Here is a 27,407-nt window from a genome sequence, read left to right on the forward strand (position 1 = left end):
ATGGCTTGGTTCCTTTTCAGAACCACAGGGGCTCTGACCATTTTAATGGTAAGTCCTATTTTTTTCTAATAATTGCAAACTTTCCCTGTTTCCTTCCTTGTTAGAGAATGCTATATTTGACTGCTGAATCTCTATTATAAATTCTAAAAAGAGTTCAGTGGAAATAAACATTTTAAAATGAAATTGTAAAGATTACCGATTTCCCCCTTTAGTTGTTTTTTTTAAGGTTGTATTTTCACATAAGAAAATAAGCCAGATAGAAATGAATTTGAAAGTTGCTATTTAGCATTTCTTTAGGTAAATAATTAACTAAAGAATTAAATAATCCTGGTCTCAAGTCTATTTTCCACAACACCTTGACTTTCTTCAAAGTAATGCTTTTATTCATCTTTTTATTCATGCTTTTATTCTAATACACAAACTAAAACACATAAAAGAGAACGAGGTCTATTTTCCAAGGTTTTATATCTCTTAAGCATATGGCTGAGAATTGTACATGCCTGGTCTTGATTCCTGACATGTTTTTAAGTAGTCAAAGACCATGGAATTAAAATCAAAGCAATGTTTGACTCTAGAGAAGTTGGGAGGGTTATTGAGAAAACAGTGTTTTATGTTCAGCCTTTATGTGCAAAAGACATCCAACCTTTGGGTACGAAAGAAGACAGAATATTTTATAAGCCAGTTTTTCAGAAGAGTAATACTTTTTTGGATTGGGAAAGATTTATATAATATTACATAAAAGAGAAGTGGAATCTGGAGAGCAAAGCACTAGCCTGGATATTACAGACTAGTTTTTTCCTTAAATGTGTTATTTTAGTAAAGAAGAAAACTTGTCACAATATTATCAGTTACACAAAGATATCAAAATAGTGAAATACGCCATAATGAATATTTTTTAGATTCCTAATACTGATTCCTCATTTTATCAATAATAAGTTGGGTTGGCCTACACATCAGTTTACCTCATTTCCTCATCTAAAAAAACTGAGATAATTGAACTTCAAGAAGTTATAGGGAGATAGTTCTCAAGGAAGAACGTTCTAAAAATTAAGTACGTTTAAAATTAGAATAGACTGCCTGTGAGCCAGTTTCCCAGCCTTCCTTCTCATGGCAATGGTCAAGCAGAAAAATTGGTATCACACCCTTCTGTTTGAGTCTGTTTCTATTATGACAGTTTTATTCATCTTTGTATCCCCAATGCCCACCGTAATATCGGTCTTACAGTGAATGCACAATTGTTTGAAGAATGGATAAATGAATGATTGAATGCGGCCTCTCTCAACTATAACTTCCCCTCATGGTGCTTCTATAATGTTAGTCATGGAAGAAGCTATGAGAGGTTAGAACATTTTGCTCCCCTCAGGAAAATTTTACAGGCACACATACACAAACACACAAGCTATTTAAACAACAATATAACTTCATACATAATTGTTAAACTGAGAGGTCTGGACCTGCTCTTTCCAATATGGTAGCTAGTAGCCACATGTAGCTATCAACCACTTGAAATGTGGTTGATCTGTATTGAAATGTGCTGTTAAGTATAAAGCATACACCATGTTTTGAAGATTCAGTATGAAAAAAAAATTTATCATTAATAATTTTTATGTTGATTACATATTGAAATGGCAGTATTTTGGATATATTAGTTTAAAATATATTAATAAAATTAATTTCACCTTTTTAACCTTTTTAATATGGATAATAGAAAATTTAAAATTATATATGCAGCTCACATTTGTGGTTATTATATTTCAACTGGATAGTGCTGGTCTACTCTTAATGCTATTAGTGGAAGGCGGTGTCAGTCAGAGGTGGGGTAGGCAAACAAGGCTCCATGGACCAGGTGAGATTTGAGCCGCTTTTTGGTAAGTATAGATGGGCCACAGGGAGATATCTTCAGTTGTCAGCCCAGCACATGCAAAGGCAGGCGCAATTACGGCACTTGCCTAGAGGCAATGGACACACTGATTTGGCTGGAATGATAGTCTGCATTGGAGAATCTGGACATGAAGTTAAAAAGGCAGATGAGGGTCAGACTGAAAAGTGCGTTCTGTGAAGGCTAATGAAACCCTTTTAGAAGTGGGGAGCCACCCAGAGTTTCAAAATAGCTTGGTGATGGGAAAAAACAATGCTTTTTAAAAGCACTGCGGAGTGGGAACGCACATCTTTTGTTATTAAAGGGTGGGGTCTGAAAGTTGGAAGACCTGTTTGGAGGTTTTGAGTTAATGCCACCAACCTATGACCATACAAGTGTTGCCTAGAGAGGTAATATATGAAAGCTAAGTCACAGACTTCAATCTATGCCTGTACCACTGACTCACTCCAGGCCTTGCTTCCTCAGCTGTCAAATAAGAATAATCATATCCCCCTGACTAACGAGAGTGACCACAGTAAGAATAAAGGAGCTATGTGCATAGGAAAGTGCTCTGGAAAACATAAAGTGCTTTGTAAGACTCTAATTCCTATTATTTGTAATATTTTAGTAATAAAGATGAATCTTGATTGATGAAGCAATCCAATTTCCAGTACTAATAAATATATGAAAATAAATTTCCTCCTGATCCTCTCCAAAAGTTAAGATTCTAAAATCAGAATAACCTTGCCAAGAAATTCCATCCAGCCCTGCCTGACTTGAGCAAAACTTAGGAAAGATGTCATTACTTCCACCTATTACCGCTCCCACTTACTTAATACCGGAAACCGGTTTTCACTTAGAACACTCAGTGTCCATGACGTTTCTCATAAACCTCTTAGCCTTTGTCTCTACCTTTCCTGTTAAGAGTCATTCTGATAGCCTAAGGTGAGGGCTTGCTTTGGGAAGTTCATCTCAAGAATTACATAGGCAATTGGCTACTATCCATAATTATACTATGAATAATTGAATTTGTATAATATGCACATTTTTCTTGCATGGCCACTGCACAGTTGGCCAGGCTGTACACTGCACAATGCCAGGAAGTGCATTCACATAAACTACAATGTGAACAGTGCCCCCTGGAGTTGTGCAAGGAGCAACCTACACAATTGTACGGTGGAGCGCTGGTTCTTGTCTTTTTCTGATGCTCAAGAAAGAGAAAGTCCTTATGTGCCTTGACATGAATAATAATAATAAAAGGTCACTTAATATCACAGTGGCTCTTTTACACCATTTTTTAAAAGTCTGGACAGAAGTAATTAACACTTATTAAGCAGTTACTGTAGGCTAGGGATCATCTCTATGCTTTAGAGGTGTTAATTCATTTAATCCTCACAACAAACCTATAAAGTAAGTAGAATTATTATTTCTATTTTACAGATGAGGAAACTGAAAAATTAAGTAATGTTCCTAAGTTATTCAGCTGGTACATGGTGAGACTGGGATTTTAATTCAGGGATTCAGGATCCAGTGTCCAATTTTCCATTGCTACATTTGACTGCATCCTACACAGTCTTTAAAATGAGCTCTTGAAAACAGCCATGGGTATTTGTTTTTCTTATCACCTCTATCATGATACAAGGCTTAACTTTCTAAATTGAGCTTACTCTAAACATCAGTTATTAAAAATTAAACCGTCCTAAATTACTTTTTAAGTAATTAAACATATATCATTTTATTTCAATTAAAGAATTTGCCTTGATTAATACAAAGCTTATTAAAATACTTCCAGGTTTTTAAATTTTAATTTTAAAAAGTCTATATATATATATAAAGCTATGAGGTATCATAAAATATAAATCACTCATTTCTTCTGAATTGTACATATGAAATTTATTCAAACATGTATTGAATGACCTCTATGATCTGATACATAAATAATCATTGTTCTTAACCAGTTGTAAAAATATCACCAACCTATGTATATATATTTCATGAATTTTTCCAAAAATAATTAATAATTTTAAAAAATCAAGTTTAAAATTTGTAATGATTTCTTTGAACTACCCAATTCATTCTACAAATTTCCCAGAGGGCAGTGGGTGTGATCCACTCTTATCCCATTCTGAGAAGAGTGGCCATGCCCTAGCCTGGCTAGGACTAGCTCCGTGGATCCAATCCACAGTCTAACAGTCTGTCCTTCCCCACACTAAAGTAACAGATTACTCTAAACAAAACCTTGGCCAGCTCAGTAAAAAGCAATTGTTATTATATATGATATTTAAAAATCCAGTCACCCATATCCTCAAAATATATTTATTGTTGACCTACCATACTCAATAGGAATCTTAATGCTATAACTACATACATTTTAATTAGCAAATAGGGCATGTGAATATCAACTCACTTTATGTCATACGCTTTTTAACCTAATAATCTCATTTGCTTTTAATAAAATATTTCTAATTCTTACGTATGCCAAGGTATTTAGACCATATCAATGCTTTAAAAATCATGTAGTCAAAATTATAAAAATAACCAGGAAACAAAGGGAAGAAAGAAAAGTAAAGAAATTCTCAAGATATGGAGTGTTTTCTCCACATTGGTATTTCCTAGACTCTAGGCCACAAAAAAAGAAAACTTAGTTGATTTACATTGTCAAGAAACTATTGAAATATTTATTACATATTCAAAATACGTATATGAACAAAGTAACTAAAACATCTAAGTAGCCACATATAAGTATTAATTAACTAAAATAGGAAAGTTTTTTAAAAGCACTATTCAAAATAATGTAAGCCTATGATTACATGTCTCAATACATGTATAAAGAACACTGCATTATTCAGAAGTGCCCCCGTATTCCTAGAAATACAAAAATAATCCCATTTTCACAATATTCCCTAAAATTGGAGAACATTCTTGTTGGTCTGACTTTAAAAGAGAGGATGGGAAACAGTAAAGGTTTGGCTGAGTAACTTCTCTAGGGGCTCTGATTCAATGAAATGATTGAACAAATAAGAAACACCTGTCTGAAATGCTCATTTTCCATAGTTTAGGGTTTGTCCTTCCTTTGCTTCCCAGGAAAACAGAAATCATGCCTTAATGTCTACTAGAAGAATCATTCTCCATGGGGCTAGTACAAACATGATTCATATTTTCTGGATGACTCTTTCTGGTTTTCCTGTAAAAGAGATTGTGCCTGGTCCATCCCTCCTCTCACATGTGGCTGAGTTGTTCTTAAGAACTGAGAAAGTAGTACAGTGACTACATTGCTCTGGTCTTTTCTCCCAAGTAACTCATGATATTGTTTAATAAAGAGCAGCAAAGCTGTAAAATCATTTTGAGACCTGTTAGAACCACAGTAATGGTTCTTTTTCATGACAATTTTAACAAACACCCTTCGAAATAAAGATTTTACTGAAATTTTTAGAATGGAAGGGTCCTGGTGTTCTATGTCTGGTATGATTATTCCTTTGGTTCAGACTGGGGCCTGCCTCTTTATTATAACCTTCCAAAATAAACAATGTAATAAATCTACATTGTTTCAGGAATAACTGCAGCCTTTGCCAGGAAGAAATCTAAACTGACTATCATATAACTTTCTTTCTATGACTAGTTTTTTTCTATTTATCTACGTTGACTTTGGTTAGAATCTAGTGTAGTGGTGATGTGCACGCTTTAGAGTCAGGCTGCAGGGGTGCAAATCCTGGCTCTCCTGGGGCTGTTAGTTGGGGCAAAGTACTCATTCTCTCATGTCTCCATTTCTTCATCCATGAAATAGGGATTACAATAAAAGAATCTCCTTCAGATGACTGCCATACTAAGTGAGATAGTAAACATAAAGCTCTATGAATAGCAACTGACACAAAAAAATAATCATTTTTTTCTTCTGATTTATTTTTCACAATCTTTTCCCTACCAGATTCTCTTCAGATTAGGTAATCAGTGAGTCACAAAATAGTGGTTAAACATCTGCTGAGGGACAGGTATTGTACGAATTGCAAGAAGAAAAATAATACAGAAGCAATGATTTGGGAAGTTTGCAATTCTCTTGGCTCGATATCACAATGCACATAAAACCATAAGAAATAATAAATCATGGTAAACCATTACGAGCAAAACTGCATGTTATAGAATATGTGTTGTACAAACTCAGAAAAAGAGACATCAGTAAGGACAGTTTCATGGAGACTGTTGGAACTTGAAATGATCTTAAAGGATGAGTAATATTTAAGTGTGTGAAGGGAAAGAAGAATGCATTCCAGGGGGAAAATGACACAGATGAAGGTCCTGTATGCTCTTGAGAAAGTGAAGACCCTGGCCCACCCGGCTTCATTTTATCTTTATTTTTAGTTTTTTTCAGATCAGTATGAATATTAAGCTCAAATTTAAATTGAAGTAGTAAGGCAGAGATGCGCAGATCCATGTCCCACAGAAAACAACACTAGTGACTGGAATAGCATATCCCGATCTTTTACGTTTCATTCTCTAAATTAGACTAGTTCCTTTCCACTCTCTCCACTCTTATATGACTAAGAAAATGCCTTACCCTGCAATTGCAACTAACTAATACAGCATTGCCTTTGTACAAGTCAGTAGCGTAGGTCATGGCTTTTAATAATCTCCTATGGCACTTTCTGAAGTTTATCACAATGATGCTCACCATTGTTTCCCAAAGCAATAGCTTCCATAGCTCCCGGGAAGTGTTTATAGAGCAGCCAGGTGAGAAAAGTCTGGTTGCTGCAACAACTGTTAGAATTTTGAAAAGTCCAATAGATTCTCCTGTGTATCATTGAAATGCTGTAGTCAGATTAAAGAACTGAAAGAACTTGTTTATACGAAGAGTATTTTCTTTTTTTTGGAAGGATTTTGCCCTTTGAATACTGTGTCTCCAAATCTACTTCTTTTGAAATAGAAACAAACTACAATATGAACAGCAGAATGTAAAAACCAGGATTATCATCTTATATAATTGCTTATTTGAAGAATTCACATTTAATTTGACTTTATTTAAATGTCTACAGGTGGTCCTTTTGGTTCATGGAGAATGGAGAATAGAGGTAAAGTATGAAAACGTTTTTTGTAATTAAAATAATAGTTTAGTTAAAAAATTAAAATTGTACTCAGGAAAAATAAATATTTAATGTTTTAAATTATTTAATAATTTAATTGTGAAAATATAATTAAAATTCTAATGGCTAACCTAATAATATTTAAATACTAGCAAGAATAAGTGTCTTTATTGTAACTTACCGTATACATTCTTCTTATCTTAAATAAATCAACAGGTTTTCATTAAACCTGTCTTTTATGCACAGAATAGTTAGATGTTGTGGAATATATATAGAAAATATAAAATATGATTAAATGCTAATATTAAAAATCATATAGCTCTGTAGCTATTCTAGTTATTTAATGTTTCTTCTTTGCTTGACAGTGTGAGGGAGAGAAAATTAGATATTTAACAGTCTTAGAGATCTTGAAACGTAGGAGGCTCCTCAACCTAGGTGTCTATAATTAATACTCAAAGCAAAAATTTCCAACAATGTGCATAATAAAATGGAATCCCTTTTTACATAAGACAAAAGGGCAACATGGAGAATATGAGACAGCGGTACAACAAGGCAAAAGGAGATACAAACGTGAATGGGTGAAATTTGCAAGACCCTGCAGAGAAGAAGAAGACAACTCGAAAAGAAATCCAATTGCCACAGTAAGTATTATGAGCAGAAGTAATGTTTTCAGAATAAATGTACTAGATGTAAATTAAAATAATATGGCAATTCCAATTAGCAAAATGCAGACTGAGGAGTCCACAAAACAAATAACCTGGTATCTTCAACAAAACAAAAAACACAGTAATAATAGTAATAACAATTTAAAAGAGAGACAGATGAAGGAGCTATAGCTTCTAGAGTAATAAAACATAATTAAGAGACATTTCAATCAATTTCAATGGATACACCTTTTTGGATTCAGATTCTAGCAAACAAATAGAAAATTATATGGAAAGTGCTTTGTTTGGGGCAGCAAATTATGCTCCGAGAATAAGATTTTTACCAGTAATTTATTTAGCACGGGTTCACTGCAGGAGTTATAATAATTTCACAAGCCAATAACATATAAGATAATGTCTCCCAATAAACCAGTAAATACCGTACTCCTAACCACAAGTAGATTAATCACACTATTGTTCCAGGCAAGGGAGAGGTGAAAGGAATAGAGTACAAATGTAGTTGAGTTGTACTTTTCTACGAGTTGGTTCTTGGGAGAGTCAGTTTAGTCAACCACAAGCTGATGTCCAGTGCAAAAGCACAAGTCCCTTATCACTAGAGCACGTTACTAGGGAACAGAGGCGGTGGTACTGGCAAGCAAGATCGTGGTTTTCACCACTGCCAGGCAAAGAGCTGCCTTGCCCAGGCAGGAGCTAATAATGCCTCAAGGTCTTCAAGAGAGCTATTTAGATCAGCAAAGAGTTGCCTTGCCCAGACTGAACGCTCTCAAGAGGTCCTCATAATCTCCTGATATTTAAAGCTTAAATGTCCCTCAGCCATAATGGCTGCTCCACATGTTCGTATCAATAAGCTCCCAACATTGCTCCCCAATAGCTGAGCTACTGAATGTTTATTGACAGCCACGGATGTCCATGATGACATCCTGACACAGCTTCCTCAACGTAGGCAACTTCACTCTTAGAACAAAACAACTTTATTCTTAGATTTTTTTTTTTTTAAAGTGGATTTGAAATCATACCATACCAATACACAGCAATAAGATAATTAAAGATGGTTGAGAGTCAACATGGGATTGGCCATGTATTCAGAACTGTTGAAGCTGGGTGATGAGATATATCAGGTTCGTTATACTCTTCTAACTTGATAATATATTTGAAGTTTTCCCTATTAAAAAGTTTAAAAAATAATAATAAAAGCAATGCATTCTAATATTAACACTTACTATATAATCCCTTTCCCTTTTTTTCTCCAGCTCCTCCTTTTTAAACTAAAATAAATGTCTTTTTTGTTTTTTTAATGTTACCTGCGAAGGAAAGGAGCATTCAGAAGTAGGCTTGTCAATATTAAGTGTCCTTGACTTTCTCTCAACCTTTTAACATCACCATGGTGACCACAATCCGGGCAAATATTCTAAAGCCAGCATGATTAACGACACATTGGTCCCTAGTGGTCAACAGAAGCAAAAATTTGAATTTATTTCACATTCCTACTATCTATCAAGGCAAAAAAGTACACAGCACAGTGTCAAGAAAGTGTGAATAAAATGAATAGATTGACTTGAGAGTATGGAGGAGAGGAGGGGAAGGAATAGGCCTGAGTGATGATCACCTTAACATTTTGGGTATTTTGGGCTACAGATTACTTCAGATTTCCAAGTAAACCAGGATATTACCTACCACATTACTGGAATAGGAATTGATCAGCCCCCTCTTGGAATCTTCATTGTTGACAGAAACACTGGAGAAATTAACATAACAACCATAGTTGATCGTGAGGAAACCCCAAGCTTCCAAGTAAGTTTGTGTCCTCGATATCGGCCACCCTTCCCCTCGTGCACAGTGGCTTTAGAAGGTTAATTTAGAAGAGAGATCAGTGCATGAATCCATCCACCAACAAATAACAATATTAGTCCCTCTACAGAGAGCCTCCCCTGGACTTCCCTGGCAGTCCGGCGGTTAAGACTCTGCGCTTCCTCTGCAGGGGGCGCAGGTTCGATCCCTGGTTGGGGAACTAAAATCCTGCATGCCTCGCGGCATGGCCAAAAAATTAAAAACTAAAACAAAACAAAGAGCCTCCCCTTATGGTTGTGCCCCTGAAGGAATACCCCAGGAGGGTGCATGAGCGCTCAACTCCAGCACGCTGCTTGCCAAGAGCTTCATGCTGCCAGGAGACACGTACCAGCCTGCAGGAAGGGGCAATTTGCCCAACTGGTACGCCCAGAGTCGGCACCTTTTTCTGCTTCGTCTCCTCTCTGGGGAAATACTTTTCGTCTTTGCACAAAAGCACTGTACATGCCAGGAGAGGCCTTATCTCTACAAGTTTTAATAGTAGGCAAACTAAAGTTTGTAGAATGTTAATTAACATTTCCCCTCCTTTTCTAGATTACCTGTCGTGCTCTCAGTGCCCTGGGACAAGATGTAGAGAAACCGCTTATACTAACAGTCAAAATTTTAGATATAAATGACAATGCTCCAGTGTTCTCAACAAGTATGTTCGTGGGTGAAATTGAAGAAAGAAGTTCTTCGAGTAAGTCTTTTGCGGTAACTACCATTTAATTTTGTTTTTGTTTTTCAGATACAAGTGTCACTATAGTACATCATTTTGACAAGCTAATTTATTCTCTTAGCTTCATCAGTAGTTTTGAAGAAAAATTCGTCAAGATAACCTGAGTCTTCCTTTCTAATATTTGTGGTTGAGCTACTTGTTCACGGCCAGTGTACTATATTTCCAAATTGTGATTGTGTTGTCAAGTCAAAGCTTATCCTAGTCACAAAGATGAGGAGGTGGCTTTAGGCAACCTGGATGCATCAGCTGGGCTTTTTTAGGTTATAAGGGACAGAGATATACTCATTACTTGGATAATGGGGGGGGGGGAAGGGAGAATTATAAGGCCATCCAGCAAGGGAAAAAATAAAGAGAAAATAGTCCCAACCTCAACACAACCAACCAAGGCTTAGTGAGAAGTGGAGGATTTTTACCGGAAGGCACCGCAGCTCCCCTGATTGAGAGAGACAGTAAGAGATATTGCAAGTGACATGTAATATTTTTTTAGCACACAGATAGTTTTCAGATTTTTTTAAAAATTTTTTAAATAGACTTATTTAATTTATTTATTTATTTAATTTTGGCCGCGTTGGGTCTTTGTTGCTGCGCACGGGCTTTCTCTAGTTGCGGAGAGCGGCTTGCAGTGCGTGGGCTTCTCCTTGTGGTGCCTTCTCTCTTGCGGAGCACGGGTTCTAGGCGCGCGGGCTTCAGTGGTTGTGGCGTGTGGGCTCTAGAGCACAGGCTCAGTAGTTGTGGCGCGCAGGCTTCGTTGCGCCGCGGCAGGTGGGATCTTCCCGGACCAGGGCTCGAACCCATGTCCCCTGCATTGGCAGGCATATTCCCAACCACTGTGCCACCAGGGAAGCCCTCTAGTTTTAAGATCTTAAAAGACAAAAATCAGTTTGAAATTGTGCTGAACATTTCATGTGAACATAGTGTCAATCTTTACATATTCCTTAATAAACTTCTTCCGTATTCCTAGACTCACTGGTGATGATCCTGAATGCCACAGATGCAGATGAACCGAACAACTTGAACTCTAAAATTGCCTTCAAAATTATCTCTCAGGAACCTGCAGGCGCACCCATGTTCCTCCTAAGCAGACACACCGGGGAAGTCCACACTTTGACCAATTCGCTTGATCGAGAGGTAAGGCAAGGCACTGGGGAGCGTTCAATAACTCAGGATTCGGTTGTAAGAATGTTAAGAGAGGTGACTCCTTTCTACCTGAGAATGAAAGGAGGAAGGAAAAGAGGTTCCCAGGACTCACTTGGCCCAATCTAGGGAAACTCCTTGCATCCTAGCGTGATTCTGCTGGGGTAGGATGTGTACTTGAGACCTGCGCAATCAATTGTACCTAAGGAAACAAGTGTCAGCATACCCTTGGGAGTTAAAGCGGGGGAGTGAGGGAAGGCATTGCATGCACGACAGAGACTGAACTGGGGTTAATCCCTCATATGATGGAGGAGAAGGAAATTTCTTAGATGGAGGGAGAAATTTCTATCTGGAGTAAAGCCTTCTCTGGTGTCATGCTTTTTCTCCTGACTTCTCTCAAATTTACCCCTACTTCCGGAATACTAAAGAATCCCCTTCCTCTCTCTGCTCCATTGTCCTACCACCACATCTCCATCAATGCACGCTACCCCATCAGACTCTGTATAACTTTTATACAAGTGATTTTCCAAACAGACCAGCAGGGAAGCTCTGTAAGTGAGTTGCCCTCTGATAAACATCCCACCACCCTCATTGTCTATTTTTGCTCTAAGGGTACTATCCTGCCCTAAGAAGCTCAGAGAAAACCTGTACTAGCCTCATAAAGACTTCCACCCAACCATCCAGAGCCCCACATACCTCCTCTATGATGGACGATGAACGGTGCGTGTGGTCCTTCTAGAGAATGAACCATGAACTTGAATATTTTCACCTCCTTCCCATAGGAAGCAAGGAGTTGTCATTCGTACCTCTGGCACTAGAGATTAATCATTTTTCTTTATTTTTTCTCCAAATTTAGCAAGTTAGCAGGTATAATCTGGTTGTGCATGGTGCAGACAGAGATGGAGAAGGACTAGCAACACAATGTGAATGTAACATTACAGTGAAAGATGTCAACGATAATATCCCAACGTTCAGAAAACCGCAGGTGTGCCTTTCATTCCTTGAAAAATAATTATATATTTTTTTATGTTATACCTTGCCATCCTAATCCAGGATTTGCCTGCTTGCTGGCTTTTATTTGAGCTCTCTGCACTTTTCTTTTAAGATAAGCTATTGTAAAATATAAGAATTCAGTAAACAGCAAAGAAGCAATACATAATTAGAGAATTAATGACTAATGCCATTCAGAATGAATATAATTCATTTAGATAAAGCCTGCCAGTGAGTCTTAAATTTCGCTTTTTTTTTTTTTTTTTTTTTTTTTTTTTTTAGTATTCAGCAAGTATCAAGGAAAACACTTTAAGTTCTGACTTGCTTCGATTTCAAGTAATAGATTTGGACGAAGAGTTCACAGATAATTGGTTTGCAGTGTATTCCTTTACCTCTGGAAATGATGGGAACTGGTTTGAAATACAAACTGATCCCATAACTAACGAAGGCATCTTTAAGGTGGTTAAGGTAAGGTCTGATTTCCCTTCAGTGGGAAAAATGTTCTGTATTAACCAAAACTATTACTATATTTTAACCAAAACTGTCATAAATAAACTTTATTCACTTATGAATAATAATACCACTTCTTTATAGAAAACGTAAAAAACACATAAAAGTAGATAGAATTTTGAAGACACACATAGCCCCATTACCTAAGGAAATTCTCTTAACATGTTGATTTGTTTCCTTCCAAGCTATCACACTTTCTATAGAAACACAAACACACTAATATACATATATTTATCGGTGTGCCTGTTTTATGCACAAGAAAGTAAAACGCACTTCCCGACTTAAACTCGGGAACAGACAAGAATACATGGAATAGTTGCTTGTGAATTTGTCAACTTACGTTAAATGGATTAGCTACGGTCCTCAGAGGGAAAAAAAAAAAATGCGACTTTTTCTAGAAAATGGAAATGTAAAAACTAAATCTGCAAAATAAAAAATAAATAATTGAGTAACACTTCCATTTAACAGGCTTGGCTACAACAGACCCTTCATCTGAAATAACATAAGGCTATTCATGCCTGGATATTGTATAGACTAGAAGAATATTACCACTATTCTGTGACATTCCTTGTCATAGAACATTGCACTATATGGGAGCTTCTCTCTTTAATTCTGTGACTCCAGTAGAATGACAGATCCATAATATTCCTTAAAAGGGAGATCCCTGGAATTCTAGATTGTTGGAAGCCACATAAGCGGTTGCTATTACTCTGCTTTTCAGAGTGGGTTACAGCCGTCCTCAGTTGCAAGGGTTTTGTTATAAACTCCCGACAATGCCTAGGAATGAGATATTCCCAGTCTTCTGTGTTGGTGTCATCCAGTCTCCCAAACTAGAAACCTGGGCCTTATCCTTCAATCGTGGCATTTTCTCACCACCCAGAGCCAGACATCAAATTCTGCCCTAGAAACTGTCCTTAAAGTCTAGCCCTGGTCTTCCTTCTCACAGCCTGTGCTCTTCTCAGCCTTGCCCCCCCGTCCCCTCCTGATTGACGTACCTACCTCCTGTGTATACTTCCCTTCATTCTCCTTCGATCACATTTTTCTTAAAGCCAATTTGGACCCGTCACTCTCCTCTTTAAAAACTTTCCTTGTTCTCCATTGGCTGTGAAAATGGCCCTCAATCAAGATTGTCCATGTGAATCACCTGCAGCTTCTCCCAGCCTGTGGCAAGTTAGGAACTACTGGTTCAGTTGGTCTGCAGGGAAGGCCAGGCAGCAAGCGGCTCTTAAAGGCTCCTCAGGGGACTCTCAATATGCAGCCAGGGTGATGACCACCTGCTGGCCTTTGAGAATGACCTTCAACCCCCTCAGAATTGCATCCAAGGCCTCTCAGCAGCCATCTCCCTATCACCTTCTGTAACTCTGGTATTTGCAAGTGCTTTCACTCTGCCTGAATAACTCCTCCTCACCCCGAATCACTCTGCTCACATGAAAACCTCTCGGAAGCCTTTCCTGACTTTCTCCAGTACAAGTCTTCACTCGCTTTCACACATAGACTCTGTAATCTCTTTTGTCAATTACCCCTTATATTATAAGGACCTATTTAAGCATCGTTCTCTTCTTCTCCACTAGGAAACACTTGAGCCCACAAAACCAGTCATTGCAAAGTTAAAACTCAAACCTGGATCTCATACCTTAATTATTTTCAGTTATACACAAATGTAACCAAAATGAACATTTCCTTATCCCATCACCCTTAAAAAATTTACTAGTGAATGGAAAAAACTATCCTGGGATACCTCAGGCCTTGATTTGGGCCACCTCAATAACAGGGTCAAACAAATAGGTAACACACAGGACTATCTGAAAATGGTTCTATGAAGAGTCGGTGGGCCACCCACTCACTGCTTTGCAGAGGCCTATTTGCCAACCAAGTTTATTAAGATAATTTATCTTTGCCAACAGGGAATTTTTAAAGCCAGAAAGGATATTATTGCACAGGAATCCAATAACTATTCTGTGAATGGACGTAGCTGCCATTTACAGGAATGTATTATGGGCCTTAACTAGTTCAGTCCTTACGACAATCTGATGAGGTAACAGTGTTTTACCAGAAGCAAAAAGTTGAGGATCAGAGATAGTAAATGTGCCCTGAGTCACATAGCTATTAAGTAGCAGAATCAGGGTTCAAACCACATTACCATAGAAAATTTGTGATTCTTCCCACTGTACCACACAGCCTGAAGAAACTATAAAGGTGTTTTGTTAGTCTATAAAGAAGTACTCTGCTTCATAAGTATCTGTTACCAAACTGAGGTTTCATGAGTTACAAATTCTAAAGGATTCTCATCACAGCATTGCAATGATCTGTGAAACCGTTTCGCTGTATAGAAATAAAGGATTCATTCATAGCACGTAGCATAGAGCTCTCTTGTCCTCTTTCCAGATATTTTTGTGACGCCTCTTTCCTTCTAATTTTATTTTTACTCTAGTCTCTAGATTATGAACAACTACAAACTTTGAAACTTAATGTCACCGTCAAAAACAAAGCTGAATTTCACAAATCAATAATCTCTCAACATGGAGCCCAGCCAGCCCAACTCATAATCCAAGTAATAAATATGAGGGAAGGAATTGTATTCCGTCCTCCTTTCAAGATATTTGTTGTCCCACAAGGCATAAGCGGTATATACCTGATCGGTTATATCGTGGGATCATATGAAGCCATTGATGAAGACACTGGCCAAGCTGCCTTAACTGTCAGGTGAGATTTCATTTTAATATTTTATTATTCCTTGAATTTTTTTTTTATTTTATTGAAGTTTAGTTGATTTACAATGTTGTGTTAATTTCTGCTGTACAGCAAAGCAACTCAGTTATACATATATAATCTTTTTCATATTCTTTTCCATTATGGTTTATCACAGGATATTGAACATAATTCCCTGTGCTATACAGTAGGAACTTGTTGTTTACCTTGACTAGTTTTAATTTATAAACTATTACAAAATAACATCTAAACTATTCTGAGCCAAGGCTACAAAGGGATACAAAGGCAGCCAACTCAAGGAACCATATAACTCAAGAAGAGGCACGCTATGAGCAAAGGTAGCATAAGCATAAGTTAAAGTGGAAACTAAGAAAAGAATGACTTAGCCTGTCTAGAGAGATCAGGAAAAAGTTTCATGGAGACTTTCAGTTGAGCCTTAAAAAAGAGTAGAATTTCACCAGAAGACCGTGGTGCAGTCAGATAGAACAGCACATACAAGACACATATGCCTAAAATAGTAGAGCACCGTGCAAAGTAGCTGCTGCAGTATAAAGAACAAGGACACAGGGACTTCCGTGGTGGTGCAGTGGTTAAGAATCTGCCTGCCAGTGCAGAGGACATGGGTTCGATCCCTGGTCTGGGAAGATCCCACATGCCACGGAGCAACAAAGCCCATGCGCCACAACTACTGAGCCCATGTACCCCAACTATTGTATTCTGCACGCCCTAGGGCCCATGTGCCACAACTACTGAGGCCACGTGCTGCAACTACTGAAGCCCACGCACCTAGAGTCTGTGCTCCACAAGAGAAGCCACCGCAATGAGAAGCCCGCGCACCACAACAAAGGGTAGCCCCCGCTCGCCGCAACTAGAGAAAGCCCATGCAGCAACAAAGACACAACGCAGCCAAAAAGAAATTTAATAATAAAACAATAATAATAATCTTCATTAAAAAAAAGAACAAGGACACAGTTATTTTACTGAGCAGAGCAGAAAATTGAAAAACCAGGCTAACATATACTTAAGGTTTATGAAATACTGCTTGTCTGTGCTAATATGTTAAGCTTCTGCTGCTTTTATAAAAGTATATTTCATAGTCTTATATTAAGTATAAATATATTAAATACTAATGAGTCATTTTCATTAAATAGGTAACATTCCATGTTTGAAAAAAAAAACCTGTTCTTGTCTTCTATTACAAAACAGATACATCTTGGGACGTAATGATGGTGGTTTGCTAATTATTGGTTCAAACACTGCTCAAATCGAATTTGCCAAAACCATTCGTTGGGATGCTACTTTCATGGTTAACAAAACAATCACAGCTGAGGTCCTGGCCATTGATAGTAAGAAAAAATATTTCATTTTTAGAGAACTGTTACTCCAACTGGCATTTCTTGATGAATAGATGACTGTGATTATTAACATATTACCTTTATCATTAGATGAAGTTAATTATCTTAGGGGCTCTGGGTCTCAAGTCTGAGGTGGCTAAATCCAGGAGAAGACTGAGCATCCCAGCCTCTCACTTGAGTTTGTTGGACCAGTGAATTCTGTGTTTGGTCCTGTTGTTTGCTGTTGGGGCAGGAATTTCTGGGTTTGAGAAGGTGGATAAAGATTGAGACAGAAAGCCTGTCAGGGAAGCTCAGCTCAAATGTGAGGAGCCTTTGTGAGTTACTTACACACAGAGTGAGTTACTTACAGAGACCTCAAGCACTTATATCATTGAACAATAAAAATCTTTTGAAATGCTTTAAAAATAATATTCACTGACTATGTGTGTTTCCCTAAGTGTAAAATTAATTTATGCTCAAGGCGATCAGCAAACATAAAAATAAAACAAAAGAATAAACACCCAAAATCATATTATCTGGGAAAACAGAAAAAAGCACTAAGGGAAACAACAGAAATAATTCATAATCCCACCACTGAGAGATTTTTATTTTATTGTTTTTGATAGTCAGCATTAAAATTTTTTTCTTCAATAAACTTTATATTTTGGGTAATAAAAATAAATCGTAGTTTATTCCAAATACTTTGGCTCAAGCTTTAGAAGCAAAAATATTTCATACAGTCTGGGCTCGTGCAGTAGGATACGTTTAAGAAAACTATTATTTTTATGTTGATTTCATTCATAATCAGTGAATTTATCACCTTATAGGTCTTGGTTCCAAGCATATTAAATTAATAGCCATGCTTCTAATCAAGACATCTGCCAAGTTGATAAATTTAAATTTCCTCTCAACAAGGTGTGGAAATTGGGTGACATCATTTTCCTTGTGGGAATAACGAATACAATTTCTCATGAGTAGATGCACTAATCTGGCTGCATGTGAGAGAAATTTTAAAGGTTTATTTATTTAGTTATTTTTTTGTACAACTTGTTCTGTATATTTCTCTAACTCTAAAATGTTATTCTTATAGAAATAACAGGTAAAACTTCTACAGGCACCATATGTGTCCAACTACCTTATTTTAACGAAAATTGTCCAATAATTGTCCCGGAAAAGGAAATAATCTGTAGTTCATCACCTTCCGTGGTTGTCAAAGCTACATTACCGGACAATGTTGAATATTCTGGCCCCTACACATTTTCGCAGAAGAAAACTACAGGACAGCCAGTGTGGGAGATCACAACACTTGATGGTGAGTACTTGTAAAGCTGCTTCCACAAGTGAAAGTTGCTGCTTCTTTATATTTCCAGAAGGTTAAGAGAGAGTTCATTTGGGAGCAGTTCCTTTCCAAGAGTAGTTTTTAAAATTCTTTGTAATGAAGATGAGGTCCTAGCCTCATGAATTTCTTCTCTCTTCAGGAAAGAAAAGGGATGATATAATATAATATTAGCACTATTTAATATTTTCTGCTTGTCATGTGGACTCCAATTTTTGGATAGCTTTATATTTTTAACTTTTTATCTGTACCTTCACAACACCCCAAAAAAATAAAAATAAGATTATAGTCAGGCACCTATTTTATTGCAGAGCTGTTTAGGTTTCTAAATACAGCCTTCATGTCTGCAGGCTGTCAACAGACATAAAGCATTTGGCGGTGTCAGCCTGCTCAAAGCGGTCACTAGTCGGTCACTAGTCAGGAATCTTGAGAGCAAGGTGGACTGAAATTTGTAAACCTATTAGCCAGTGGGCAAGAGCTAATCCATCCTTCCTTTTCTCCTAACCTTTATCATGCTAATTTCACATTTCCTCTGCTTTCCAGGAGTCTCACGGAAGAAGCCATTAGACAATAAGAATCTTCTCCCTTTTAGGATTTTATAATGACCAGCAGGCCACTTCAGATCCTTTGTAAATGAACTCACTTATCTCTAGCTCTTTTCTGAACTAATCTTGCTTCCTTTCATGAATGTGCTTACTCTGTGGTACCCTAGTCATAGGGATCTGCCATTGCCAGAGTCACCAAAGGCATCTTGTTCTCCGTGGCCTTCTTTCCTGGGGTCTTACTGATCCTGGTGTAGGGATCTAGCTCCAAATTGTGCATGTAGCCAAATGGGTTTTCCAGACACATGTCCAGCGAAAAGCCTACAAAAGAAACATCATAGAGAGACAGGACCTGGCACTAGACACGCCTGTGTGGGTGAGGGTGGGCAAGGTAGCAGTGGTTGGACGAGGTGGATCGGGCACAATGTCAAGGGGCATGATGGGGTCAAGAATGATTCAAGGGATACAACCCTACAGCTTATGAGAGCTGCTGCTGGAGCCCACTTAAGAAGGGAGAGCATAGCAATGAAGAATGGAGAACGATCATTGCTCTTGAGTCAGAGAAGCAACAGGCCTTCACCACAGGGAGTCCCATACAACTGGCATTAGGCTCATGGGTTGAGGACCGACAAGAGCAGCTGAAGTAGCAGCAGCCAAAGCAGAAACTCAGTCTTGATAAGTCAGGCACAAAAGCCTGGAGTGAGGCGGAAGGGATACATTCAGAGGTCTACACCAGGGTCCAGGGGTTGGTGCAGACGTACAGAAGAGTGGTTAAGTCCCAGAAGAAGGAGGCCTGGGATTTAAATGATGCCCATCTCCCCTCCTCTTTTGGGGGAAAATCAAGATAGGACTGAGTTTTCACGGGGGAGAATAATGGGCCCATCTGGGGCAGACAGGAGGACAAGGAGGCAGTACCACCCCATACACCCACTGATCTCCGATAGCCCTCATATCTGCTCAAGCCTCACCCTACTATTTGTGACAGTGATGTCTATGGCAACTCTGGTTCTGTTCACCAAAAAGAAAAAAAAAAAAAAAACAACCATAGTTTTCAGAGCAAGGAGCAAGATACGCCTTGTCCTACTGCTGATTTGTCTGGTTGTTTCCCTTCAGCCACCTCTGCAATGCTACGAGGCACACAGCAGGTATATCCCGGTGTGTACAGAATCTCCCTGGTCATCGTGGACAGCAAGGGCATGTGGTGCGAGACCCCGGAGAGCTTGGCTCTGGAAGTCTGTTGGTGTGACAACAGTGGCACCTGTAGAACTTTGACCCCGACCGAAACCCCTAATCCGCCTACTGAAGAGAGGCCTGTTAGGCTGGGGCCTGCCGCCATCGGCCTGCTACTCCTCGGTCTTTTGCTGCTGTTGTGTGAGTATGCCGCATCACCATTCCACTTGCACCGGGTTGTCAGCACATGCAGAGGCCTTCCCGCTGCATGCACAATGCATCTCCGCAGTTGTTTTACAGGCAAAGCTGGGGGAAAATGGCATTTTCAGGAAGACTCGGAAATGGCATTTTCAGGAAAACTCAGAAATGTTTAAAGCTAACACGTCACCTGCCAACAATCTGTATGTATAATACAGAAAAGCAAGTCGTATATGTTAGACATATAGAAAACAGCATGAGAGATTCAAGAAGGAAAAAAATGAAGCATGAATAGTCTACACACTGGCCATGATGTTCATGGTCGAAATAATGACTCTATCCATGAGTGTGGCACTTTCTAAAATGTCTTTTCCGTATACAAATCTCATGAACTTCTAAAATAAAATAGAACCCTGACCAAATAAATTTAGGGAAAATATATATCATAAGCCTTGAGCTTTACAATGCACATAAATATATCACAGGCTCTGAGAAGTTATTGCTTAATCTAGAATTTCCTCAGAACAGCTTTCTACCTGAAAATATACTCCTGTAAGGCTCTCATACTTAATATATTAAGTTTATTGAACACATTGAGGGAAATTACATACATGTATTATTTTTCAATAAAACTAAAATTTATTTTTTTTTAATAGGTAGGTTTCAAAAAGTTACACTTAAAATCGTGTGAATCAATTAGTATCTTGAATGTAACAAGTCTCTATTTAAAAGAACTTCATGGCAAATTCTTATAGTATAAATAAAAGAAATCCTTGATAAATTCACAGTCACTTCCCTAATTTATTATAGAACCATAGACTTTTAGAGTTAAAAAGATTATTCAACCTCTTAATTTAATTTTTTTTAATTTATGAGATATTTTTAAGCCACAAAGAAGAACAGAAAATTGCCATGACAAGCACAAATGTAACCACAACTCAGACTTAACAGATATTAATATTTGCACACATATAATCATATAACATATAACCATCACTCAGACTTAACAGACATTAATATTTGCCATATTTATTCAGATCTCTTTAAAAAAAAGAAATAAATTGCTATCCATACATTTAGTGGCCTCCTACACATGCCATATATTCTCCTTCCTCTTTCCCCTTAAGTGTTTACTATTCTAAAGTTATCATGCATCATTTCATTTAATAGCTGAAACTGACACTCAGAGTTGCAGTTTTCCAATGTCATGATTAGTCAATTTCAAAACCAAAAATTTTTCAAGTACCTGTATATGAGTCTTTATGGTACCTTCCAAGAAAGGGAACTTGATTCTGGTTTTCATGTAGTAGTAGATTTATGCATTGTCTAACTCTATGGAAAACATATACCATGATAGAGCTGTAATATATTTAATAATATAATATAAAATAAAAGTGAACACTAAGGAATATTGCAGAGGTTTCACAGACTCAGGGGAATCGTCCATTTGAGCCTTGGAAAATGAGTAGGATATAGCAAGTACAAAAAGAGGGAAAGGTGTTTCCAAAGGGTGACAGCATGAGCCAAAGCCAGAAAATGCTTGGCAGGTTTTAGGAAGCACACAGCCTTGGGAGGCTAAAGCAAGGGGAAATTGTGGAGAGTGAAGGAGTTGAAACTGGAGAATGCTTTGGGACTAGTTTGAAAGAGCTTACACACACATGGAAAGGAGAGTTGCTGAGAGTATTTGAATAAAAGACTAACACGATCATATTTGTATTTTAGAAAGATAACATTGGCACAGTGTGTACTGTAAATTAAAAAGGAAAGAACAGTTAGGAGGTTATTGTAATAGTTCACAAGGGATGATGGAGGCCAGGTTTTGAGCCATGGCATAAGACTGGAAAGGAAAGAATTGATGTGCAAGGCACGACGCGGGTACATGGAGAGGATCTGGAGACAAATGGATGGGAAGAGTGGAACAGAAGTCCAGATGCACCACTGAATTTGGCTGCTACTGAAACCATTAAATGAAATTGAAAATATCAGAGGAAGCACAGATAAGTAGGGTGGCAATGATAAGTCTGATTTTGAAATGTTGAATTTTGAGGTATGCATATATCCTCTAGGCTACTGTACAGGATGGCTGTACAGTAGCTGTGGCTCAGGATGACAGTCAGAGGTAATATACTCCATTATTCCCACAATCACATTCGCTTCATGTGAAATATCACCATTTGCAAAATGTCGTATCTTGAATTTTGGGCAGGACAGAACTTTCTCTGGATGCATATGTAAAAACATAATACATATTGCACACACAATGATAAACAAGATTTCTAAAAGACTATTATGGCCACCTAAAAATACTGACCATACAGATATATATTCATCACTTTTCAAAACTAATTTGTCCATTTATAATATTCAACCCTTCCCACACATTTAACAAAGTCATAGAATTAAGAATGGCAATAAGTAAAGAAAACCTTTAGAAGTATCACTTATATGAACATTATGCTAAATTTTGAGAAAATGTATTATGTCCAACTTATTTTATTTTATATACTTGGCCTAATTTTTTTCATTTATGTATATATAAAACATAGAAAACTGACCTAATTTGTACAACTGATGTAGCCCATCCAAACAATACTGGCAAGTCCTCATGGCACTCAGTACCATCCTTTATCTATATTATCTCATTTAATCCTCACAGCAATCTATGAGGTAGATACTATATATTCTCCCATTCTTTGGATCAGTTAATGGAGGCAAGAAAAGATGACATAATTTGTCCAGCTGGTGTATGGTGGAACCAAAACTCAAACCCTAGAAGTCTGACTCCAGAGGCTATATACTCTTAAATCTCTCACTAAGCTGCCAGTAAGTGAACAGAATTCAAACATTAGGATTCAGGTGGCCTCAGCAGGCCAAAGGTGGAGGTGTGGTCACTGACTACCTAGACTGAGAAGTGCCTCCCTTCTCTCTTGGCCCATTAGCCTGAGAATGATGTTAATCTTTATTGCTAAGATGTGACTGATAAGCACAGAAAGAATGGCTATTACCCAGGCAGGAAGGCCCCTCCAAGCTAAGAATTCCTAAGTCACAATTAAGAGTGCAATGATATTAGATCATCACTCTAGTTGCTGAGGGAGTTTGCAAGTTAATGGCTATTCTCTAAGAGATCATTAGAGACCAGATTACCAAATCACTATAATGTCCACCTAAAATCTTGACTCTTCAGGTGTGTATTCACTTGACACCATATACAACATAGCCTCAACATGTACAAATAAATGCAATAATAAAAAAATATATATGACGGAAAATGATTGAGGAACTGAATGGCCACCTTTATCATTCATCAAACAGTGCCTATTTTAAGAAAACAATATACTTGTCTCAAGAATAATCTGATCTGTCTCCTTCAGTTTCATAATCATGCGAAATTTTAGTATGCTTAATTTACCAAATTTTATTTTGTAGAAACTAATTTTGCTTTCTATTAGATTATCCATAAGCGTTGAAAAATACTGTATTTTCTTTGTAATGTTTCTGACAATTGCCATGTCAAATTGTTTCCAAGTGATTCAAATGTGCTGATATTTTGTTTTCCTATATACTAGTGGCCCTCCTTCTGCTGCTGACCTGTTACTGTGGGACCGGTCCTTTCAGGGGAGTGACCGGTGGATTCAACCCAGTGCCTGATGGTTCAGAAGGAACAATTCGTCCGTGGGGAATTGAAGGAGCCCAACCTGAAGACAAGGTGAGGATACACTTCGTAAAACATTTATTTCAATCATACAGAACAAAATTCGATTTATATTCATATAGAAAAAGAGGTAATGGGGTATAAAAATGATACTCCTGACCCTCAAGGACTCATGAGAGTCAGTACTAAAATGAATGGAGCCTCTTAGGATCTTAGCTCTTCAGATGTCAAATCATAAAAATGGTTACTCCTGGAAGAATTTGGAATTCTTGTAATGTCTCCATTTGCATAGCTTACTTATATTGGTGAAATCTGGATAATTTTTAAATGTATTTATTTTTTGCATATGGTTTGTAGGAAATCACAAATATCTATGTGCCACCTATAACTGCCAATGGAGTTGATTTCACGGAAAATTCTGGTAAGTGAACATAAAATTTATTTTTGAAAGCAATAATGGGTTAAATAAGAAATATTGAAAAATAAGAAATGTTCTAAATTCTTTTCTTAATAATTTGCATATTTGTGCACATACTGAGAGATGTTACCCCTGAAATAGGGTTTCAATGAAATGGTTTACTGTTAGTATATCAGTCAATTCTGTGACCTAGCTCTGGCTTCAATAAGTTCATTTGTCCACTGATGTCACCATTTTTTACTAGCTGAAGATTTGTTATACTTTTCCAAACTTTAATAAACTGAAGTAGAGCTCTCAGGGGGTTACATTATTAATTTTTTAATAAGCAAAGATTTCACACATATAGAAGAATGTAAAGGAAAATATAACAAACACTATGTACTCACCACCCAACTTTGCCTATCAACATTAGTAATATTTGCAGTTAAAGCCTCATGTGTGCACATCCTAGGTCTTGTTGCCCTTCTTCCTTCCCCAGAACTAACAGGATCCTGATTTGAGTTCAATTACCAATTCTTATATTTAATCATTATGGGACAAGGATCGCTTATTTGTCATATAGGTGAAATTATTTATTTCTTTGGTTTACCAGATGACTATTTTATTCATCTTATCTCAATGCTACAACTAAGGTGTAAACTAGAACCATAAGACCTAATGCCTAATATTCAATTTTTTCTTAATTCCATGCTTAGCAATAGATTGTTTTTAAATGTCCAGCCTGAAAAATCCGCATAAGATCTCCCCCAAAAATGTAACTGTCTTTATCAGCTACCTTAATCCTTAATCCTTACCTGCTTCTCCCATTATAATTACATAGCAAAAACTATATTCAGAATTTTCTAGAAAAAATAGCTTTCCATGAAAACGTAAAAGTAACAGGCAAAATAGTCACAGCTTATTAAATTTTCATTAAGCACCAAGACACCAAATTAACACCTGCTAATTTGCATGATTACATTATGTATGTTTCCTCTTTGGTTTCCATATTGAGCCAATATGACAGCTTAATTACAATTTCTTTTTTCCTGAAAACAAACAAGCATTGCATTAGAAGCTTTCCATTGCTGTGTGCTGAATATTCTGTTTTTACTTTTCCATATCTGGCCGTTGTCACTGAAAATCTATTGCCCTTGTATATTTTTTCAATCAGCATGTTCTCAGAGCTATTTCATCTGCTAATATCCTCTGTTACGTCCTCACCTCCTCTGTTACTCTCACATAACAGACTGCGGGATGTTCTTGTCACCTCGAGTCATAAAATTGTATTTTCTCCCACACACTTGCTTTACTTGGCAACTGCTCACGGATATCAAAGACCAGGAAACAAAACAAAAAACAAAACAAAACAAAACAAATCACAGCATGAGATGTTATCGAATTTTCTCCTGTTTTTAGAAGTTCGTACAAATACATACGCTGGAGGGACGGTGGTGGAAGGAGCTTTGAGAATGGAAGTGGCCACCAACCCTGGAGCAGCTCCAGCATCTGGAGCCGCTGCAGAATTCGGAGCAGCCGCTGGACTTAGCAACGATTCCACAGGACGGTCCGGAACGATGAGAACAAGGCATTCCATGGAAGACACCAACAGGGACTATGGTGAAGGGGCAATAGACATGAACTTCCTAGACTCCTACTTTTCTCAGGTAATTTGGTGGAAAACTTTGTGGCTTTTGTTATCTTGTTAACATTAGAGATCTTTCTACTTGACTCTACTTCAGTTTTACAGTTCGTTGGTTTGCAGCTTGGTGAAATACAAGAAGAAAAAAGTAGAGGCTCCTTGTAGGATAATACAGATAACCTAAGATGGCTGCCAAAATCAGGCTACTGGTCAAAAGGAAGAAGGGGCCGGTAGACATAAGATGAGAGAATATGGCACCTCATTCCTCCAACTGGAATAACAACAGAAAGCAAAACCTTTTGCATTTCAGATCAGCAGCATCCTCTTTAGGAATACAAAGCAGCTTATTTTCTATTTCCAATACCATGAAGTATGTCAGAATACATCTGCAAACATTTTTCTGAGAGGGTTATAGATAGTATTCTTCACATTGTCAAGGAGTCCACATCCAAAAATGTTGAAGAACCATGGAATTAATGACCCAAACATAAAAGGGGGAACAAGGTCTGTGGTCCAAGATTAGGTGAAGTGTCAGGAAGCATAGAATCAAAATGGGACAAGGGTGCAAGAACAGAGAGGACTTTGGGAGGCAGGTTGCTTGCCTCTTGGTTGGTGCATCTTTAGAACGGATCTCACCTACAGTTTCGGTATCAGATCTGGCAAGTGCTGGCATCTAGCCTGGTAGAGCAGATGAAGGCTGACACTGCGTGTGAGGAGAGACTGGCGGGAAGGGCTTGTTTAGGATGAGGATTCTAGGAATATTCCGAGGTGTGGCATGGGCCCTATTTACGGGTCAGGCTCTCACAAGATTGCTGATATAGAGGGTGCCCTTACTTCTATGGATTACCTAAGTCACGCATTCTTGATCAAACCTTGAGTTCTAAGAATGGTATAATATTACATTCTTCCACTGGGTGTCTCTTATGATTCATTTTTTCCCACTTTTCTCCACCTTTAGAAAGCATTTGCCTGTGCCGAGGAAGACGATGGCCAGGAAGCAAACGATTGCTTGCTGATCTATGATAACGAAGGAATGGGTGCCCCTGGTTCTCCCATCGGCTCCCTGGGTAGTTGCAGTTTTATTGCTGATGAGTTTGATGACAGCTGCTTGGACTCACTCAGTCCCAAATTTAAAAAACTTGCAGAGATAAGCCTTGGGATGGATGAAGAAGCCAAAAACTCTCAGCCACCCACCAAAGAGAGCGGTTCTCGGATTGAATCCCGTGGCCAATCCGTACAAGTCCAGCAGTCAGAATCTGTTAGGTGCCAGACTTTGTCAGGCAGCCAGGGAGCGTCTGTTTTGTCTGCTTCTGGCTCTGTCCTCCAGCCAGCCATTTCCATCCGTGACCCTTTGCAGCATGGTGGCTATTTGGTAACGGAGACTTGCTCAGCTTCTGGTTCCCAAGTGCAGTCTTCCACTGCAGTCTTTGATCCACTTCTCACACAAAATGTAATAGTGAGGGAAAGAGTGATTTGTCCCAGTTCCAGTGTTCCTGGCAACCTACATGGTCTGGCAGAGCTACAAGGGCCAGGTAGTAAAATCTGTACAGAAGATCCTTGTTCCCTTCTGATGTGACCAGAATGAACTGGAATTATATACTGGCCAAATATGGATATGTGAACCAAATTATT

General features: G+C 37.9%; 1 protein-coding gene across 1 annotated transcript; it reads left to right on the forward strand.

Moving 5' to 3' along the window:
* Nucleotides 1–27,351, forward strand: DSG3 (desmoglein 3). Its single transcript, XM_068562601.1, has 16 exons — nt 1–48; nt 6,886–6,921; nt 7,443–7,574; nt 9,234–9,389; nt 9,978–10,122; nt 11,123–11,289; nt 12,152–12,280; nt 12,568–12,753; nt 15,227–15,498; nt 16,711–16,850; nt 17,929–18,150; nt 19,830–20,087; nt 23,651–23,790; nt 24,094–24,157; nt 25,553–25,800; nt 26,734–27,351. Exons 1-16 carry the CDS (start codon nt 1–3, stop codon nt 27,349–27,351), a joined length of 2,961 nt encoding a protein of 986 aa, XP_068418702.1.
* The last annotated feature ends 56 nt before the right edge of the window (nt 27,352–27,407 follow it).

This window comes from Eschrichtius robustus, chromosome 14 (genome assembly GCF_028021215.1).
Source record: "Eschrichtius robustus isolate mEscRob2 chromosome 14, mEscRob2.pri, whole genome shotgun sequence".
Classification (NCBI taxonomy): Eukaryota; Metazoa; Chordata; class Mammalia; order Artiodactyla; family Eschrichtiidae; genus Eschrichtius; species Eschrichtius robustus.

What these genes read in the sequence shown, in the direction of transcription:
- DSG3 (XM_068562601.1), top strand. Translation starts at nt 1, where the DNA reads ATGGCTTGGTTCCTTTTCAGAACCACAGGGGCTCTGACCATTTTAATG. An exon ending in TGATTTCACGGAAAATTCTG is followed by an intron (nt 24,158 to 25,552) that starts GTAAGTGAACAT and finishes TCCTGTTTTTAG; the next exon opens with AAGTTCGTACAAATACATAC. An exon ending in TAGACTCCTACTTTTCTCAG is followed by an intron (nt 25,801 to 26,733) that starts GTAATTTGGTGG and finishes CTCCACCTTTAG; the next exon opens with AAAGCATTTGCCTGTGCCGA.